The following is a 20,721-nucleotide window of genomic DNA, read 5'->3' as shown; positions in this document are numbered from 1 at the left end:
GTGTATACCAGCTAATGGACTTTCCAAGCGCACAGCCCCAAAACCGTGTAATAACCTGTGCATAAGCACTACGATTAGGGCCAAAATCCTTGCATGGATAGGGAGCTAATACAGTGAATGTAAAATGGGAGATACGTGACCTAATGTCACTGTACCTATCACTGACAGTGTCATATTGGTTCCAGATTTTTTGTAGTGTTTTCATCTCAAGAGCAGATGCTCACAAAACATAGCACCAGCCGTACCGATCAAGGCGTCTTTGATGCAATGGGCAAGAGTACCTCAAACTTGCTCATCTGCAAGTGGACATACCTAATATGCTGATGTAATAGCTGCATTCCTTCTTGATGGCAAACACATGTCCTTGGAGCCATCAGTAATCGAAGCAGAAGTCAAGAAAGTTTACCCTCTTGAAGAATGGCTAGATGTTTCCCTTCTAGGCATGAACTAGGTCACACTGCCAATTCATTTCTTCAGACTCTACACTTATCTCACCCATCAAAAGGAAAAACAAGCATATGAATGGAATGCTCCATCAGCCCCCAAGTGTGTCAGTAATTCATGCACTTAAATGATAAATAAACTTGAGCACAGGATAAGGCATGTGGCAACCCATGAGGTGTTGCAGGTCAGGGTGCCACTATTCCTAGCATTTTCCACGACTAGCCCGGTATGACAGAAAGTATTTGAAGTACTCTATCAAAAGGTTGGAAAAATCTCATACTCTCACCAAGCAGGCTAGCAAAACTTAATGGTCAATGGTATCTAAAAGCCTAAAAATCCTATGAGCCTGGAGGTAACTGTCCAATATACAGCAGGTGCAGTGGCATCAAGGTGTTAAAGTAGAAATTTCAGCTATATTTCAGTTACAACAAAATAGACAGCGGATTTCATGCTATAGGTCGATGAACCGAATGAACCCGCTGTAAAGAAAACGTCAGAGTCATCAAGTCAAATATCAAACAATACTATACACATCATTACAAAGTCAATGAAAACCACACCATGATCAATGTGACCATGAATAACCACACCAGTTTATTAAGAAGTTAAAATGTTTATTTCCCGAACCTACATCAGATTGTATACAACCCCACACACATCGCTGGACACATCCTAGATGTAATTTTTGCTAAGCCTGAACTAGTTACTATTCATAGCATCACGCCAATCACTTGGTCAGACCACCATTTGATAACTTTCCGACATACAACTCCACAAATCAACACACCCCACAACTACTTACATACATACACCTATCGACCCTGGAGCAAACTCAATTTGGATGACTTAGAAACACAACTAACAGCCAACACAGATCTAGATACAATTAATTCTGTGCCAAAACTTTATGAGTGGCTACAGGAAGCTTTTGATATGCTCATACCACTCAGAAAAACTAAACACAACAAAAGAAAACCAACCCCTTGGAGAAACACAGAACTTAAAAAGATAAAGCAACAAATCAGAAAGTTGCAGCGGACCTGGCTCAAAACAAACAGTCAAGACAAACTGCAGCTACGCAAACGTAACAGACTATACAAATCATCAATCAAAAAAGCAAAAAAAAGGTACTACTCAGACAGAATTCAAAATGCTCAATCTACAACCAAGGAATTTTATAAAATTCTCAATTAATTTCGAAAACCTACATGCATGGAAGGAAGTCATCCCACTACTCAAGATTTCACAAACAAATTGGCAACTCACTACACAACCAAGGCAGACACATTGGACTCCTATTTAAAACAGAAGAAAAACTTCAGCACCAACCCCTTTCCTAAAATACCCTCTAAGAATAAACCAACCCAACCCCTACAGTCCTTCCAACAAATATCCCAGGGTGAACTTATGGAATTGGTCAAAGAAAGCAGACCTTCTGGTTCCCCTTCTGACCCTTGCCCACCACAAATCTTCAAGAACATTCTTCTATCTACTTCTGCTGCCACACCTGTAAGAAGAATCATCAACAACTCTTTAACTTCAGGAACTTTTCCTGTAGACCTGAAAAAGGCATACATACGACCATTATTAAAGAAAACAAACCTAGACCCGCAAGACCCCAACAACTACAGACCAATCACAAATAGACCTTTTCTGGGCAAATTGATAGAAAGAGCAGCATACACCCAGATGTCACAATTCATTGAAGACAATTCTATACTCTCAGACTTCCAAACTGGATTCCGCCCAGGAAGAAGCACTGAATTGGCACTCATAGCAATCTGGGATGATCTTAAAAACACAGTCGACCGAAATGGAGTTGCTGCACTACTTCTCTTGGACCTCTCGGCTGCCTTTGATACGGTTGACCATGACACCCTAATTCAAAGACTCCACGAAGCCGGCATACAAGGGACTGCTCATGACTGGATTAATTCCTATCTTCAAAAAAGATCTAATATCATCCACTCGCCCCCCTTCTCGTCCGAACCTTACCTCACAAAAGCAGGGGTCCCCCAAGGATCAATCATCTCACCTTTGCTTTTCAACATCTACATGATATCTTTACCAGAACTGATCAATGATTTCCATCTCACATGCTACATCTATGCAGATGACACACAAATACTACTTAAATTAGAATGCCCCAAAAACATTGAAAACTCAGAAATCTTCAGTTGCCTCAGAGCTGTTGATCAGTGGATGACCTGGAGCCATCTCAAACTAAATACCTCCAAAACAGAAATACTCATATGTGGTGACTGGAAAAATTATGACCCTCTGTGCGTCTGGCCTGACGATCTCGGGCCACCTCCTCAATTATCCTAGGAAGTTAAAAACCTAGGAATCACCATGGATTCCAAGTTAACTATGAATGCCCAAGTGGACAAATTAGCATGAAAAAGCTTCATCACCTTGAAGACTTTACGACGCATCTTCCCCCACCTCGGATTTCCACACAAGGTGCAAGCTACTATCTCGCTTGTACTATCCAAACTGGATTATGCCAATGGCCTCTACCATGGGTCATCTCTATATATTATGAAAAAACTACAACGTATCCAGAATTCCGCAGCCAGGCTACTATTACATGTAAAGCCGCAAGCCCACATCTCCCCTGCCTTGAGAGCACTACACTGGTTACCCGTTGCCAGAAGATGCACTTTCAAGCTGCTTTATATCACCCACAAAGCTATACATGGAACAGGACCGCTTTTTATCAGAAACAAAATAACCAAATAAGTCCAACAAAGAAACCTCCGCTCAATATTGGCACCCCGCCTTAGAACACCACCATACAAGAAAAAGACTATAGGTGGTACATCCTTCTCCGTTCAAGCAGCCAAACTATGGAATTCATTACCCCCAACTATAAGAGCCACAGATAGCTTTCTTGTCTTCAGAAAATTACTCAAGAGCTGGCTCTTTCCTTCGTAACCACCATATTCAAACAACTATGGACTGCATATGCCTATGTTGATAAATATTTTTTTTCAGATTATGTGTATATTTCTAGTTATGTATAGTTCTTTAGAAAATATGTATTGCTACTATGTCATAACAATAAAATACACACACACTCTTTAAACCTGTTTGACTAAGTATATTTTACCCATGGTTCTAATTATGTATTGTATGTGCATATGTGTGTGTATTCATCTGTGTTTGTATGTGTGTGTGCATGTATATATATATATATATATATATGTATGTATGTATGTGTATATGTTGTTTCTGTGCTTGGCATGTTCGTGGGTCATTGCATGGCTCCTAGGTGGGTTGTTATACTAAATATCTATGAATTCCTGCTTTCATCTTATCACACTTATCTACCCATCATCATATGTCATGTCTCTATCAAACTATCCTCCATTCTCACTCTGACTCATCCCAAATCCTTTCTACTACTTTAATCTCCTAAATAACTCTGCCTAAGCTCTTCCCTCCGCTTCCACATCTAACTCACCAAACCTCACTCTACTACCGTGACCTCCCACACAACCCTACTAAATTCTCCCGCATTTATCTCACCCTGCTACTATGCTCTCCCTAACCCTTCCACATACTCTTCCCTCCTCCATCCCCCTTTACTCATCCCAAGCCTTCGGGTTGAGTAAATGAAGGATATACTCCCAATTGACACTTCTGGATTTCTTTGCTCCGCCACCCCTCCATTACCCCAGTCAATCTAACTAACAAACTCTCATATCCGCGGCTCAAATTGACTCATAATAATACTAAAACTGTACTCATTATTTCCCCATACTAATCCATCACTAATTCTTGTTGGGTTCCAGAGTAGCGTGCTACTCACCGAAAAGCGCGTTGACGCCTCGTCAGGGGTAGTAGGCACTATATAAATACAATTACAATACAATACAATACAATATTAACAATGATAAGATCACAAATATTATTCTCAAAGTCAATTGATACATGTAAAGAAACAATATAGGCTGATTGAGTCGGTGAGTAAGCTTGATCAATGCATTGAGGATTGTTATTTCAATAGAGAATACACAAATCAGTAGCAATAGAACCTGAGCAAAAGAAATTGAATACATTGAATCAACAAACAAGAAGTCAATGATCATTCATGAGTATGAGAGTAACACTTTACTAACCACTAATTAGCATTAGCATATTGGGCTTCATGCAAAAGATTTAGGACCAGATGTAGCAAAGGCTTGCTAGTCGCAAATGGCCCGAATCGCTATTTGCGACCTCGCAAAATCCGAAATGGGATGCAAAAATCCCATTTCCGAATGGCAAATAGCAATGCGACACAGCACCAACTCGCAAAAATTGCGACCTGATTTTGCGACCCGCAAACAGGAAGTCGCAAATTGCAATTCGCAAACCATGTGCAAAAGCCAGTCGCAAATTGCGACTAGTCGCAAAAAGCCCGTTTTGCACATCCAGATTACCACTGATTCAGAGCAGGTGGTAACCAGAACCATAGTATAAAAGGAGACCCAGAAGGCATCTGGGTGACTCAAAATGGCTGAAATGTACGTGATAGCATGGAGGAGGAGAGTCCAGGCCGCCCAGCAGAGGAGGAGGAGGCAGAGACAGGAGAGGATATACCGACCCAGGCAGACACTATTTCAACAAACTGAGGAGGAGATATATGACAAATATAGACTGAGCAGTGCTGTAATCTTAGAAATAATTGAAATACTGAATCCTCAGCTTGAACGACAGACAATGCGCAGCAGCGCCATCCCTACACATGTGCAAGTGCTATGCTCACTGCACCTCTTGGCCAAGGGTAGCTATCAGGGGGTGATTGCTGTGGCAGGTGGGGTATCCCAAAGTGCACTCTCACGATTCTTCAGATGTTTCCTAGATGCCATACTCACACACATGTCCAGATATATAAATACCTAGCCAGGAATGAGGCAGAAATTAAAAGCACCAAGTTGGACTTCTACAGATTTGCCAACTTCCGCCATGTAATAGGGTGTGTGGACGGGACACATATACAAATTTGCCCACCTGCAAATCTGGAATAAATGTTCCGCAATAGCAAATGTACCCACTCACTAAACATCCAGGTGGTATGTGACGCCCATAATGTCATTACTGACATTGTAGCTAAATATCCAGGGAGTACACATGACTCATACATATACAGGCACAGTGGGATACACCAACGCCTAGAACGTGGGGAGTTTGGAGACGGATATCTGTTAGGTATTGCTAACTACACTCTGAAGCAATACATACAGGTCACTGTGTAACCCATTGATGCCCTGCTAAATTTGCCTTTTTTGTCAAACAGGTGACAGTGCATATGCCCTGAGACCATGGATACTCACCCCGTACTTAACACCTGGCAATCAGAACAAGAGGCGATATAACAGTGCACATCGGCAGACCAGAACTGTAGTTGAGAGGACCTTTGGCTTGTTAAAGGCAAGATTCAGATGCCTCCACAAAAGTGGAGGTGCACTCCAGTATGCCCCAGAAACAGCATGCAAGATAGTTGCTGCCTGTGCCATCCTACACAACATTGCCACCAGACGTGGGCTACATCTCACCCCTGAAGACACAGACACGGAGGATGAGGAGCAAGAGCTACCACACGACAGACTGGAGATAGAAGCATCACAAATGAGGGCAGACAGAGACAGAACCACATTGCAACCCAATACTTTGGCAGGTACGTGGCAACCATGACCACACTCACTAATGTCAGACACACATAGCCCAGTTGTGTAATCAAACAAACAAAACCTTTTTATTTCTAAACTATGAAAAAATTAGAATTGTGCTGTATGCCACAGTCTTGAATTGTCAAAAGTCATATCAGACACATTAATTGCATGCGCCTTATTAAGATTACATTTTGGTGGCTCACAGCCTCCTCCTACTGCGGCCACCATGGCTCACTCCTGGTGGGTCCCCTGACCCCTGCCGTGCACTGCTACTCCGCAGCACACGGGAATCGGTGGCAGACACACTGCTGATGGTCGACCCCTCCTCGCTGTCCTGCGGGGTATCCCCTGTGCCCCTTGCAGCCTGCCTGGTCTCCATTATGTCTACCGCATGGCTGATGCGGCCAAGTCCCCGTGCTACATCCCCTGCGAAATGACCTAGTTTAACCTGCAAGATGACAGATGCCGTGACAGGCAGGTGGTGTTTTTAGACAGGCGCCCAATGGATGCTGCAAGTCTGTCAAACCGAGCGGCAGTGTTGCGCTCCCTGCGCCGTGCCTGTGCCCTGTCTGCCACGAGTTCCGTGACCAAATGTTCGATGGCCTGTGTCAGGTTCCCCTGAAGTGTGTTCATGTGTTGGAACTGACTGTCCACATTTGCCATCCCATGGGTCATAGTGGTCTGCAGTCTATTAAGGTTCCTATTTATTGATCGCAATTGTCTGTTTTGCAGGCGCTGACCCTGTACCAATGATGCCTCCAGTCCCACAAACTCTACGTCTGCGACATCATCCCTGTGCACAGACTGCACTCTGCACCGGCGTCTGCGCACTGCTCCTGCTGCTGGCTGTGTGTGCCTCTCTGTGGGGCTGGGCCCTGGTGCTACCCCTGCTGCCTCCATGTCCTGCGCAGGATCTTCCATGGACTCTGGTGGCATTTCCATGGGTGGTGGCGTCCTGCTGGGCCCTGCTGTGTCACTGGCAGCCTCATGCTGTGGGTCTGGCCCATGTTCCTCTCCCTGCATGTGTTCGCTGACGGGGGTGCCTTGTGGGAGACCTGTGGGATATAGGGGATACACTGTCAGTCTCGCACATCTGTTTTATGCCTCATAATAAACATTTGCCTATATTTGAACCACTGTACTACATTGCCCATAATGCACTATTCTAGAATTTGCTAGACTGGTGTGTACTGGGATAGTGTGTATACTGCATTTGTGGGTGTCAAAGCATGTATCATGGTACTCACTTTTGGATGTTCCAGGTGCTGAACTGTCCACTTCTCCTATGCCCAGTACGTCCTCCGGCTCCAGTGTCGTCTCCACCATGGTTTCCAGGGCTGTAGGTGGTGGAACAGTGGATGGGCCTCCTCTGGTGCCCCTCATCTCCCTCATGCGCTCCGCAACCCTCTCCTTGGTCCTGGAGCGAAGGTCATACCACCTTTTCCGGATTTCCTCTAGGGTGCGGTGGCTTACCCCAATGGCATTGATTTTTTCTTGAATTTCTAGCCAAATTCTTTTCTTCTGAGTGTCAGGGACAATCATTGCTGCCTTGCCGAAGAGTTGGTCATGGTGCAGGCAGCACTCCTCCGTTAGGAACTCCAACTCCTTGTCTGAGAATGTCAGTTTTCTCCTCCTGCCAGCACTGCCTGTCTCCTCCATGGTTTCTGCAGCTCCTCTCCTCTGGGTGTGGCTCTGCAGTTTGGGCTGGGTGTGCTCCTCCCTCCTCCCAGTTCTATTTGGTAACTTCCTGGTTCTGATGTCATCACCAAGAGCCAGGAAGTGGGTTTCCCAAATGTTATGTTGCACCTGCAGGCAATTTGCGAGGCAGTCCCAATTTGCGACATCGGACCACACCCTTCGCGCAAATTGCTAGCTCGCTTTTAGCGAGCTCGCAAATTGCGACATCGCTAAAAATAGAGGTCGGAAAATGCGGTGCGACAAATCTGCGACTCGCAATTTGGTATCGCAAGTCTTTATTGCATTTGGTTTTACGAGTCGGAAATAGCGATTTGCATGGAGTCGCTACTTCTGATTCGCAAATTTTTGGCTACCTACATCTGGCCCTTGGACTATAAGATTACTAAACCATCAGAGCATTAGTTCAGTATTGAACAGACATAATAAACTCAGAAAAATAATAAAATACCCGAATGTCAGTCGACTGACTGGCAAAATATGAAACAGATCACACTAAGAATACAAAGTGAAGTCTCTGGAAACCCGGAAAGTAGTGAGCTAATGGCAAAAGACTGACCATTAAGTTAAACTTACTAAACAATTTTCATTGTTTGAAAATATCATACGAAGGAAGAACATCCAATTATAAAGACATCAGATATTAAAATTATAATAAAGATGATACAATAATTATTTGTAAGCCACTGATTGGCTCCTATTTTATTGATGAAATTCAGACTTTTATTAAATGTATCTTGCACACTTCCTTCTCTGGTTACAATCTGTAGATCCATTGTTTTAACATCTTCCGAATTCACTGTTGCTGGGCAGTAGTTACAAAGGTATGGAAACATTTCTCCGCACCATTTCCTCGAGAAAAATACATGGGTTAGAAACAGAACTACAGACAAATATGCAAATTCAATGAATTGAGGTTGTTAAGCAACGGACGTGAAAGTATACAATTGTTTCAACATTAGGAACACCATGTGTTAGATAACTTCGTACTGTGGCCTTGTCTGCTTGAGGCACAGCAAAAAACAAGAAATACTCATATTATTTGAGCATTTGTTTTTGCAGAAAACATGTTCTGAAAGAGACAGAATATTTTCCATTACAACGTTAGTTCAATGTGCATGTCTTTCACTTGATGGCGACCACCAAGTAAAGCACAATTTTTATGTTAACATTTATTTTATGGTTAAATTATTTCACACATTATTAGTATATAAGTATGATTACGTAAAATACAATTATTCACACTAAATTTTGTTTCTCACAGAGGCAAGGGGTCCACTGCAGCCTGAATATTTCCACACTTTACTAACCAACCAACAGTGAGTGGTCCTTTTTCCTTGCTTGCATTAGACCCATGAAACTCTTGCTATTTCATGGCCAGTCCAGCTGAAGGATCGCTGCTTCCTTGCCAGTCAACAACGAAAAGTTCCTTTACACTCAATAAAGCAATAAAGCACTCTATTTTTTTTCAAGCATCAGTGTTTTTTTCAAAACGGGAATGGAGTCTTAGTGGTTCAAAAGGTGTTGGCAAATAGTAGATGAATCAGAGGAATTGGTGGATTAATGGAGAAAGAAGTTGGGTTTCCACAGTTGTAAGGAAACAGGAATGGGCCTCCTTCCTAAACTCCTCCACTTCAAAAAAATCTAAAATAGGATAGAAATCAAAATAAACTTTGCTGAAACTTACATTTTCTTTCCAGGCCAAATAGAGACATGGAACTCTGTGTGAGAACATTGCTCGCTGTTTTGTATTATATTGGGAGGCATACTTAACACAGAGTGATGGATTGCTCTTTTCACAACAGACTGAAATCATTTAATATTTAAAATGAAAGTTCATTATGGTATCACGTGGGTCTGTGATAGATATAAACTACTCAGCCATAATGCACATCAGGCAATACATTATCATATGGAGTATTGAATGTTGTGTCTCTGGTAACCAATCTAGAGCTACTGACCTATCAGGCTTATTTTCTATGTTTGCAGAAGTGCTCCATGCCTCATTTCCTGTCAATATACTGTTGGGAGAGTTTATCATATACCGCCTGTAGCGAGAAGTTTCTAGTAACCATATAAACCACAAAGCTTTTCTTCTCAATTGCTGTGTCACCCAAGGCACATATTTTCACTGTAGCTTTTGTCTGCTCTGGACAACATACATCAATATACAAATAACATTCAGTTTATTGAGGAAATAGAACACAAATCAGCTGACTAGGAAAAAGAAATGCTACCAGGACGAAAAATAAAAATAAAAATGCAGAATGCGTCGAATATGAAAACCACCCCAAAGCAACTTTTACTTTAAAATCTAATTGTGTTTGAGAACGGTGTTAATATAGAACAACTACAAATATACAAAACATCCAAGTTAAATCTCGGGTTGACAAATTTAAAACAAGAGCAACTGGGGTTTCTCTCATTGATGAAAACCTTTAAAAATATATATATTTTTTTTAAATTGTCCCACGCGTTGTGTATTTATTATTTTTTTCTTCAACATTTTAACTATTCGTCATTTCAGCCTATGACCAATGAAAACATAAACTTGAATCGCAGAGGAGATCTACCAGCCCCACCTAACGAACTTATTCCCCAGGCCATACAAAACATCTAAGTATATAAGTGATCAAGCCCTCGTTTATGAAAATTAAATCCCAGCATTCCTCAATATGGTGATTATCCTCGCGCTAACTGCGCAATATGAATTATAATATTGACAGTCCTCTTCTTCTATTATCTTTTATTTAGATGTAACATGTTGGTATCGTTATTGTAATTCCTTTCGAAGTACAAAAACCCTATCTCTGTGTTTAAACTGAGCACACAAAATCCATTTATTAGCCCCAAACATGCAGAAGTTGAGGTGTAAATACATTCATGCTTTTAAAAGATTACAGTGTCATCAAGGATTGCCGCAGTCCGCAAACACATAAACCTCAGACAAGCCAGATAAGCACTGCAGAGGCAAAGGAGGCAAGCTGGAAAGACATGGCGCTCTTGGCCGAGCCTCATTTAACATTCTGCGAGAGTTCAGCAGAGGTGCACCAAGTGAAATGAGATGAAGGCAAATCAATAACATTTTATGGAGACCTAGAACAGCAAATCCTCCTGGATTTCACTACACTTTATTAGCAAACAGGATTTTGCTATGTTTTGTATTCATTACATCTTCCAGCGCTATTTCATCGCAATGTTCACGGAATATAGCAATGCAGAGTATAAATGTGTACAGCACAGTACAAACTGCTTACGAACTCGTGAAGATAACATCATTTGTAGGTTGACTAGGCTGGACTCTGTTAAACCGGAATACTCACAATGATGGTTTTGGCGCAGAAAGTCATGGGGCAAGAAACCTTGGCCTCCAAGTACTGCTGCCTCTGAAGGCAGGAGCCAGGACCTCATAAATTACAATCACCCCTGCTGCCAGGAAACGTAGGTGGTGACCGGGGAGTCAAGCTCCCTAGATTTCAAAGTAAGCTACAGTTACTAGAGGGATTTAGAATCAATAAAAAGTATCCTAGTCTCTTCCATTAATCACTGCCTCATGCTTCTCCAGTTTCACGCACTCATACCTTCCACAGTGGTTTTCCCACCCTCACCCTTGCAAATAAGTGATACATTGCATGCTCTGCCTACTGATCTCCTCTTGTTTGCAACCTTGATCGTGGCAAATCATACATGTGGGCTACTTACTGCTCCAGTTGTTGCTCATGCTTCCAGCTCTTCACACCACCCTTTTCCAGCTTGCCCTTGCCTACCACTAGAAGGCATTGCCACCTTGCTAGGTTGCTTATATTTATGAGCCCTATGGTGCTCATGTCCCTACCTTGTGCCACAGAGCAACATTCGGACCCATTTTTTTTTTTTTTACCTTGCCCTATCCATTATTTCCCTCAACTGCCATCAACATTCACCTAAACACACAAACTTTTAGCTGTCCTATAATAAGCCAGCAAATCAAAATCACACGTCCTTCCTTCAGTCGTGCATGTCCTCAAGTATACCCTCCGGTAGCTACATGTTCTAAGGTTGTCTGATGGCAGCATTACGGGGAGGCATCATGACCACGTTGGCGGAGGTGACAAATGTTTGCATGATGGAGGGTGCATTTTGGGTCTCTTAAGCAACCAAAAACTGCGAGCACCTAAAACCGCTTTATTGACTTGGCGCTCCTCATGGTCAGGAGGCTCATAGCCATGCAGTGGAAAGCACAAGCATTACCAGACACACACACCACTGGTGCGCAGTGACCCTTACATAGGGTAGGCCGGAGGCAGTGGCTCTGAGATATGAGGAAGCTTGTTGCTTGCACACGGTCCCAATAGCAGCAGAGCGGGAGCTGCTGCTGCAAAACCAACAAGCTTACAAATTAGAGCTCAACACTTGAAATTTACAGCGACATGTACTCAAGGGTATGCTCAAAGTAAAGTTTCTCTCCCTCCAATCCCTTCTCCTCCCTTGTCTTCTCTTATCCTGCCCCCCCACCTCATGGCTTACGCTTAGGTTTGTTCCTCCTCTTGGCCTGAACTCCCATCCCGCCTATGTCCCATCCCTCTGCAGGCCTCCTCTACCACCTCCATATATAACTGTGTGCATGCCATTCCCCAAAATGTACAAGATACCACAAGGTTGTATAGATGTTTGTTCTGTATGTATTGCAAAATTTGTACATGGATGTAGGTGAGATAAGACACTGCAGATCTCATGTTGCCATTTCACATGAGCTACAAATGGGACAATGTCCCTATGCGCCCTGTTATTGTTTAGTTTCATACTGTTGCTTATGTTCAAATGCAATAACTAAAACAACACTCCTGTTTGTGATATCCTGCTGGAACACATGTACAAAATATGTTGATGTACATCCTTATAACAGCAACACTACAATGCCATTTTGATATCAATGTACTTACTATGATGATGAAACTCAATAAAATTGGTTAAAAAAAAAATCTCCGGTGGTTGCCACAGTTAATGAACCCTAACCAGCATACTTCATTATGGATTATAATAATACCCTAAAAGGTGCAGACTGAAGCACACCTTGCAATGGGTCTTCTATCAGTTACTGTTAGACATGGCATCCTTGGTGTGGTTTCCCATAACTTTTTGCCCTCTGACCTCCTGTCTTCCTGACTTAGTTTTGCTGGCTTTAGGATCCTGGGCACTTTACCACTGCTGACCAGTGCTAAAGTAACATTGGCTTATCCACAACTTGCATATTTAATTTACTTGTAAGTGCCTAGTAAAGTGCATTATATTTGTTCAGGGCCTGTATATTAAACACTACTAGTGGGCCTGCAGCACTGATTGTGCCACCCAATACAGTAGCCCTAGCAATATGTCTCAGGTCTGCCACTGTAGAGCCTGTGTGTGCAGTTTTAAACTGCTGTTTCGAAGTGCACCCACTCGCCAGGCCATAACCTTCCTTTCTATTAAATATGTCACCCCTAAGTTAGACCCTAGTTAGCCCAAGGGCAGGGTGCAGTGCATCCAAAAAGTTGGCCCTGTACCTTTAAGTTTAACTTGTCCTGGTAGTGAAAAACTGCTAAATTTGTTTTCCCTACTGCAAGGCCTATGTCTTCTATAGGTTAACATTGGGAGTGCCGTCAAAGATTTTGTAAGTGTAATTTCCAATCGGGACAAGATAGAAATATGGAATTTTGTGTCTCTGTACCCACAGTTTAAAATCAGAAATTATGGTGAAGTCGAATTTTAAATTGTAAGTATGAAAATGCCGCTTTAAAAAAGTTGCCATTTTCTTACTTTAAGCATTCTGTGCTTCTGTCTGTCTCTGAATGCACTTCTGGTGTGGATGACAGCTGAGCTTTGTGCATTCCCTCTAGACAGTCAAACACAAATGGAGTTGCGGTGTGACATTTGCATCCTGATGGCCCATTACCAGGCTGATGGGCCTTCCTGGGCTTGATGGGAGGGAGGAGCTGACACTTTCACCTGAATAGGGCTGTTCCTCTCCCCACACAAAGAACTGTATACCCCCTGTAGAGTGTCTGGAGCCAGGAAGGGAAGGGTAAGGGCCTTGCTATCTTCAAAGGCCTCAGGGTATAAGTACCGGTCCCCAAAACCCACCAAATCAGAACTCTACTGGAACCAAGGATATTCTGCCAGGAAAAAGGACTGCTGTGCTGCCTGGAAGGACTGCCAATCTGCTAACTACATTGTTGTGTTGGCCTACTGCTTGCTGTGTGTTGTGCTCTAGGAGGGACCGTCATTTTGCTACTTGCTTTGCTGTGTTGGCCTGCTGCCTACTGCTTCTTGCCTGAAGTGAGAAGAACTGGACCATGTTCTCTACATCCTTGAACCGAAGATTCTCCAAGGGCTTGATGGCTTGCCCCATGTTCTCCTGTGGAGAATGAGGCCGAGGAAGAGATGGATGTGGAGGATGATTTGGATCAGGTTCTAAGAGGTGGCCTTTGGCTTTTGTCTGTGGAGGAGGAGAGCAACTTACTTCCAGGAATGAGGGTCCCTTCCAGAGCAGGGAGCAGCGTGTCATACAATAGGCCAGACCTCCAGAGGAGCTGGATGACAGGAGGAAGGAAAGAAAGTTGGAGAGACAGAAGGCCTAAGAGGAAAAGAAGACTTCCATTGAAATGGAGGAGATTGTTTGTGGAGACATATTCCTAGTGAGGGGAGGGACACTCTACTAGCCCTAGAGGGGTGTGAAAGGATGAGGTATCTTTCCATGAAGGAGGACCTAATCAGAAAGTTTGGTTTGATCCCAGAGAAAGATAGACAGAAATTCAGGTATACTCAGAATATTTCCGAACAGACTTTGTTGGATTGTGTGGATTCTTTATGCAAGGCACTGGATGGTTGGGTGAAGGGCAGTGAGGTAAAAGTTTAACAGGGGCTGTACAATTCGATTGCAACAGAGCACCTATTCAGTCTTTGTTTTCCAGATCTACACCAACACCTTGTTGACAGTAAGCTCACTGACCGCAGAGAGTTTGCTTAGAAAGAGGCCCGCTGGGTTAGCACCAGGGTCCCTAGAGGGTATCTGGGAGGAATCATGCCAAAGGTGGGCAGGGTCCTCATCAGATGAAGGAGGGGGGACAAACAGAGTAAGGAGTTTCCTAAAGGGTCCCAAACTAGTTCTGTGGGATAGGGTTCGCTTCCCCCTCTGAGAAAAAAATGAAATGGTTCCCTGAGAACGAGGCTACAGGGAAGGCACCCATGAAGTGTTATAAGTGCCGGTAGGAAGGGCACTACAAGAGAGATGCTAAGTGTCATAAGCTGGAACAGACCTCCAGTGGGCAGTCACTGGGGCCCGGCTAGTTAGGGAGGAGATTGCCCCAGGTAGTTTTGTGGGGAGTGTAGAATTAACCATAGTGAACCTGAGTGATGGACAGATCGTACAGACAACCCACATGACTGAGAATACTAAAAAGTCCATTAATGGGAAAAGGGTGGAGGCTCTGAGAGACACTGGAGCCAGCATGGCTACCATCCGGTGTCATCTGGTGTCTTCAGAACACGTTCCACCAAGATGTTGTTGTCATTGGCAACCATGACAGCCACTACCTAGGGGCTCTGGTTCTCTTTGAGTGGGTGGGGTGTCTTAGGTCTGATAGCTGTGAGTCTGTCCTTGCTTATGGTTTGTCTGCTGGGCAATGACCTGGAACACATCATCTGGAAGGAGGTGGAGATAAGGTCACAAGTGGAGATAATGGGGTTGCCTAAGTGGGTGTGCCTGACCACATGGTCCTTAGCAGTTCGATAGGCTTGTCCAGAAGACCTCGAGTCAAGAAGAATGACTCAGGTGCCTGCCTGCCTGTTCCAAATAGGAATGGCAAGGGGTGCGGGAAACCCGCTCCTGAGATTGCCCCAGTCAGAGAGGAGGCTGACCCTGAGGCGGATGCCACAGTACCTACAGGGGAAGAGGTAGCCGAATTCAGAAACCTGTCTGAGCTGGTCAGCTGGCCGCTGGAAGGGGGTCCCATCAGGGAGGAGTTCTGCCTTGAACAGAGAGAGTGCCCTACTCTTGTGGGTCTTCTGAAGCAGGCCGAGGACTAGTCAGCTGGTGTCACCTCTGGCTCTCATCTGTTTTCTTGGGAGAATGGTCTCCTGCATAGTGAGCCTAAGGCGACTGAGCCTGGTGCAACATGTGGGTTGGTAGTACCCCAGTGCCTCAGGATCTTCCTACTAGGTCTAGCTCATAATGTGCCAGTGGCAGGTCAATTGGGGCAAGACAAGACCTTTGACAGGCTTGTCACTCACTTTTGCTAGTTTCAAATTAAGAAGGCCTCAGATGCGTATTGTAGGTCCTGCCCTATCTGCCAGGTGAGTGGCAAGTCACGGGGGAAATGCAAGGCCCCCCTGCAATCTTTTCCTGCGGTTAGCACCCATTTGTGCGGGTTGGCATGAACATTGTGGGGCCTCTGGATCCCAAGACAGCCATGGGCAACAGATTTGTTCCAGTCTTGGTTGACCATGCCACCCGATACCCCGAAGCTATCCCTCAGAGGACAGTGACTGTGCCCGTGGTGGCCAGGGCAGTGGTGAGGATCGTTACCTTTGTGGGTTTCCCCATGGTGATGGTATCTAACAGGGGTACCAACTACAAGAAGGGCATGTGGAACAAGTGTGGGGTGACCTATATGTTTACCACTCCTTACCACTCCCAAACCAATGGGTTGGTTAAAAGGTTTGACCTTAAAGGCATGATTATGGGTCTATCCGAACCCAAAATGCATAAGTGGGACATCCTCCGGCCGTTCCTTTTGTTCACACACAGGGAAGATACACAGAAGGGGGTTGGCTTCAGCTCTTTTAAACGTCTGTAGAGACACCCTGTGGAAAGACTTTAGTTTGGTTAAGGAAGGCTGGGAGCAAGCTCCCAAGAAGCGACCCCAGGATGTAGTTAGCTACATGCTGGCGGTCTGAAACCAGACAGCACACACCTGGAAGCTCGCACAGGAGGATCTGGAAGCTAGCCGGGAAGACATGAAGCAATGGTACAACCAGAATACCACTCTGGTTGAGTTTCAGCCGGGTCAGAAAGTATGGGTAATGGAGCCAGTGGAGCCCCGGGCCCTTCAAGACCATTGGTCTGGGCCTCATGAGGTGAAGGAGCACAAGATTGATGTCACTATTTTGTGGACCTCAAGACTATTAGTAGCCCTTCAAGAGTCCTGAATGTGAACCACCTCAGGCCCTACTATCAGAGGTCTGTGATTATCATGGTTTTGGTTACTGATGATATGGTGGAAGAGGAGAGTGAACCTCTCACCGACCTCCTACCTTCCAAGTAGCAGGATGGCTCAGTGGAAGGTGTCAGCCTCTCTGCTACACTGACTCCAGATCAACAGAGAGACTGCTATCAGTTGCTGTGGCAGTTTGCTTCTTTGTTCTGCCTTAACCCATGTCTCACTACATGGTGAAACCATGATAGCGATACTAGGGACAGCACTCCTGCAAAGAACGAAATGTACAGGCTGTCTGATAAGGTGACAGGTAGTATTAAGGGAGAGGTCTCCAAGTTGTTAGTGTTAAGGGGTTATTGAGTCCTCAAACAGCCCATGGTCCAGCCCAGTGGTGTTGGTCCTCAAGGCTGCTCTGCCCGATGTCACACCTGAGCTTAGGTTCTCTGTAGACTAATGTGTTCTCAAAGTGGTCACCAAGACTGACACAAACCCCACCCCTGAGTTGATAAGTTCATAAACCGCCTTGGAGCTGCCAAGTTCCTTAGCATGTTTGACCTAACGTCTGGGTACTGGCAGATTGCCTTGACTGAAGAGGCTAAAGAGGTCAGCTTTCTCAACACCTGAAGGGACTTTCCAGTTCCAGATCTTACCTTTTGGGTTGAAGAGCGCCTCTGCCACCTTCCTGTGGCTGGTCCGTCAGGTCCTGGCTGGGTTGAGACCTTCAGTGCTGCCTACTTAGATGACATCGCAGTCTTCAGCTCTAGCTGGGAGGACCTTTTAAACCGTCTCCTGGAAGTGCTTCTGGCCCTGCGGAGCACAGGCCTGATTATCAAGGTCAGTAAAAGCCAGATACAGCAAGGCTCTGTGGGCTACTTGGGACATTGTGTAGGAAATGGCAAGGTGCAGCCCTTGCAACCCAAAATTGACACAATTCTGACTTGGGAACCCCCCAAGACCCAGACAGAAGTCAGAGCCTTCCTGGGACTCACTGGATACTACGGGAAATTCATCAAGGGATATGGCTCCATTTTGCACCTTTGACAGAGCTGGCTTACAAGAAGCAGTCACGTAAGGTGATCTGGACAGCGGCATGACAGAAAGCTTTTTACACCCTGAAGAAAGCCATGTGCACTGCACCCAGTGCGCAAGTTCCCTGATTTCTCCAAAGAGTTTGTTGTGCAGACAGACACCTCAGAGGATGGAATAGGGGCCATGCTATCACAGCTAAATGAAGATGACCCGGATCAGCCTGTAACCTTTATCAATAGGAGACTACTTCCCAGGAAACAGAGGTGGAGTGCAATTGAAACTGAAGCCTTTGCTACAGTCTGGGTTCTGAAGAAGGTAAAGTCATACCTGTTTGGGACCCACTTCGGGGTTCAGACAGACCACAGGCCGCTCAGATGGTTAATGCAGATAAGGGGTGAGAATCCCAAACTGTTGAGGTGGTCCACCTCCGTACAGAAAATGGACTTCAGGGTGGACACTGCCCTGGAACCGACAACATCAATGCTGATCTCTCCAGGTTCTTCTGCCTTAGTGAAGAGAACTCCCAAGGAGTTGGGTAGCTCTCCCCACTTTCAGCTGGGGGGACACATGTTAGATCTGGCATCTTTGGCGTGGTGTCCCCTAACTTTTTGCCTTATGACTTCCTGTTTTCCTGGCTTCATTTTTGCTGGTTTGGGATTCCAGACACTTTACTACTGCTGACCAAGGCTAAAGTGCAGGCGCACTGTACTCTAAACAAAGTAACATTATCTTATACACAATTGCCATATTTAGGGCCATATTTATACTTTTCGACGCACAACTGCGCCAACGCAGTTGTGCGTCAAAAAATCTAACGCCGGCTAACGCCATTCTGAAGCGCCATGCGGGCGCCGTATTTATTCAATGACGTTAGCCGGCGTTAGCCGGCGGAGCTGCTTGGTGTGCGTAAAAAAAAATGACGTACACCAGGCAGCGCCGGCGTAGGGGAATATGGAGCTTGGGCGCCAAAAAATGGGGCAAGTCAGGCTGAGGCAAAATTTTCGCCTCAACCCGATTTGCGCCATTTTTTTTTACTCCCAACCCCAATTGAAATGACTCCTGTCTTAGCAAAGACAGGAGTCATGCCCCCTTGCCCAATGGCCATGCCCAGGGGACTTCTGTCCCCTGGGCATGGTCATTGGGCATAGTGGCATGTAGGGGGGCACAAATCAGGCCCCCCTATGCCACAAAAAAAACAAAAAAAATTACTTCGCTGAACTTACCTTATGTTCCCTGGGATGGATCCCTCCATCCTTAGGCGTCCTCCTGGGGTGGGCAAGGGTGACAGGGGGGGTCCCTGGGGGCATGGGAGGGCACCTCTGGGCTCCTTCCGAGCCCACAGGTCCCTTAATGCCTGCCCTGACCAGGCGCTAAAAAACAACGCAAAAGCGGCTGGATGTCATTTTTTTTTACCCGCCCACTCCCGAGCGTCATTTTTGCCCGGGTGTGTAAATACGGCGCACATGCCTCGGAGTCAATTTTTTAGACGGGAACGCCTACCTTGCATATCATTAACGCAAAGTAGGTGTCCACGCTAAAAAATGACGCAAACTCCATGGACTTTGGCGCTAGACGCGTCTAACGCCAGAGTATAAATATGGAGTTCGTTTTGCGTCGAATTTGCGTCAAAAAAACGACGCAAATCCGGCGCAAACGGAGTATAAATATGGCCATTAATTTACTTATAATTCCCTAGTCAAGTGCACTATATGTGCCCAGGGCCTGTAGATTAAATGCTGCTGGTGGGCCTGCAGCACTGATTGTGCCACCCACTACCACAGCACTCTAAACATGTCTTAGGCCTGCCACTGCAGAGCCTGTGTGTGCAGTGCCTGTAGACTGCCATTTCAAACTGGCAAATGCATCCACTTGCCAGGCCCAACCCTTACCTTTTAGGTTTGGTCTGCATGATTCCATGTGCGCTGCTTGAGAAATCTATTGCGAATAAAAAGAAAACTTAAAATGAGTTTTGAACCTGTCCCTTACTTACCTGCACTTACAATTGGCTTATTCCAACGTTGCTTGAATTTCCTTGCTTTTGATTGGCCAGTACATTGTCTACTTTCACTTCCTCCTATCTGCTGCTTGCTGCTTTGCCGTCCTGCCGTTGTGTTGCCTCGGGACCAAGTACTCCTTCCAGGCACTGCCATTGACTAATGGTCAGTGTCCTTCCACTGACCATATCCTTCCAAAGGTACTTTTTTGTTTACTTTCACAGTGTACGGGGCTGCATGAAGTACATCCTGGAGGTGCTCGTCAAACTACATCAATCACCCCTCCCACCAGGCTTTCTCCAATCATCTAAGCTTTTCTTTTGAATCCCCGAGCCCCCTGCCACCTCACGCTACTCATTCTTTGTTTTCCACTTTCTCACTTTTGTTGCAGGACAAGTACCTGCACTTCTCTCTTAAAGCTTGTTTGTTTATGTTTACCTAATCTTTCCCTGCCTGCAGGCATTTGATGCTGATTTTCATCTGCATTTTTTTGTTTTGTTTTTCCAAGTTTCATGCATTTCAAGCAACATCCTACACCAAGACTCGAAACTGTCTCCCCAGCTCCAAGGTTGTCAGTTCTGGCCTTTGGGCCACATCTTCTGCCCTGGCCCTTTGAATCTATTATACATTGTACTGCAATGCTGGAAAGGATCGTTATTGATTGGAGTAGAAAGTATCTAACCTACCCAGTGCCACAGGCCAATCTGACCAGCCTCATGCTGAAAC

The 20,721-nt window shown here is 45.0% G+C and overlaps 1 protein-coding gene across 1 annotated transcript in view; it reads left to right on the top strand.

Annotated features, from left to right (window-relative positions):
• Positions 1 to 12,752, top strand: part of LOC138249543 (uncharacterized) — a 75,704-nt gene extending 62,952 nt beyond the window's left edge. The window contains exons 3-4 of the mRNA XM_069203493.1: positions 5,729 to 6,109; positions 6,837 to 12,752. Coding sequence (XP_069059594.1) covers positions 5,729 to 6,109; positions 6,837 to 7,138 — 683 coding nt within the window. The 3' untranslated portion in view covers positions 7,139 to 12,752. The remainder of the gene's footprint in view (positions 1 to 5,728; positions 6,110 to 6,836) is intronic.
• Positions 12,753 to 20,721: the final 7,969 nt, after the last annotated feature.

Source organism: Pleurodeles waltl, chromosome 8 (genome assembly GCF_031143425.1).
Source record: "Pleurodeles waltl isolate 20211129_DDA chromosome 8, aPleWal1.hap1.20221129, whole genome shotgun sequence".
In the NCBI taxonomy this organism is placed as follows: domain Eukaryota; kingdom Metazoa; phylum Chordata; class Amphibia; order Caudata; family Salamandridae; genus Pleurodeles; species Pleurodeles waltl.
The sequence above is the reverse complement of the archived record's forward strand: the minus strand, read 5'-3'. Positions and strand labels throughout refer to the sequence as shown.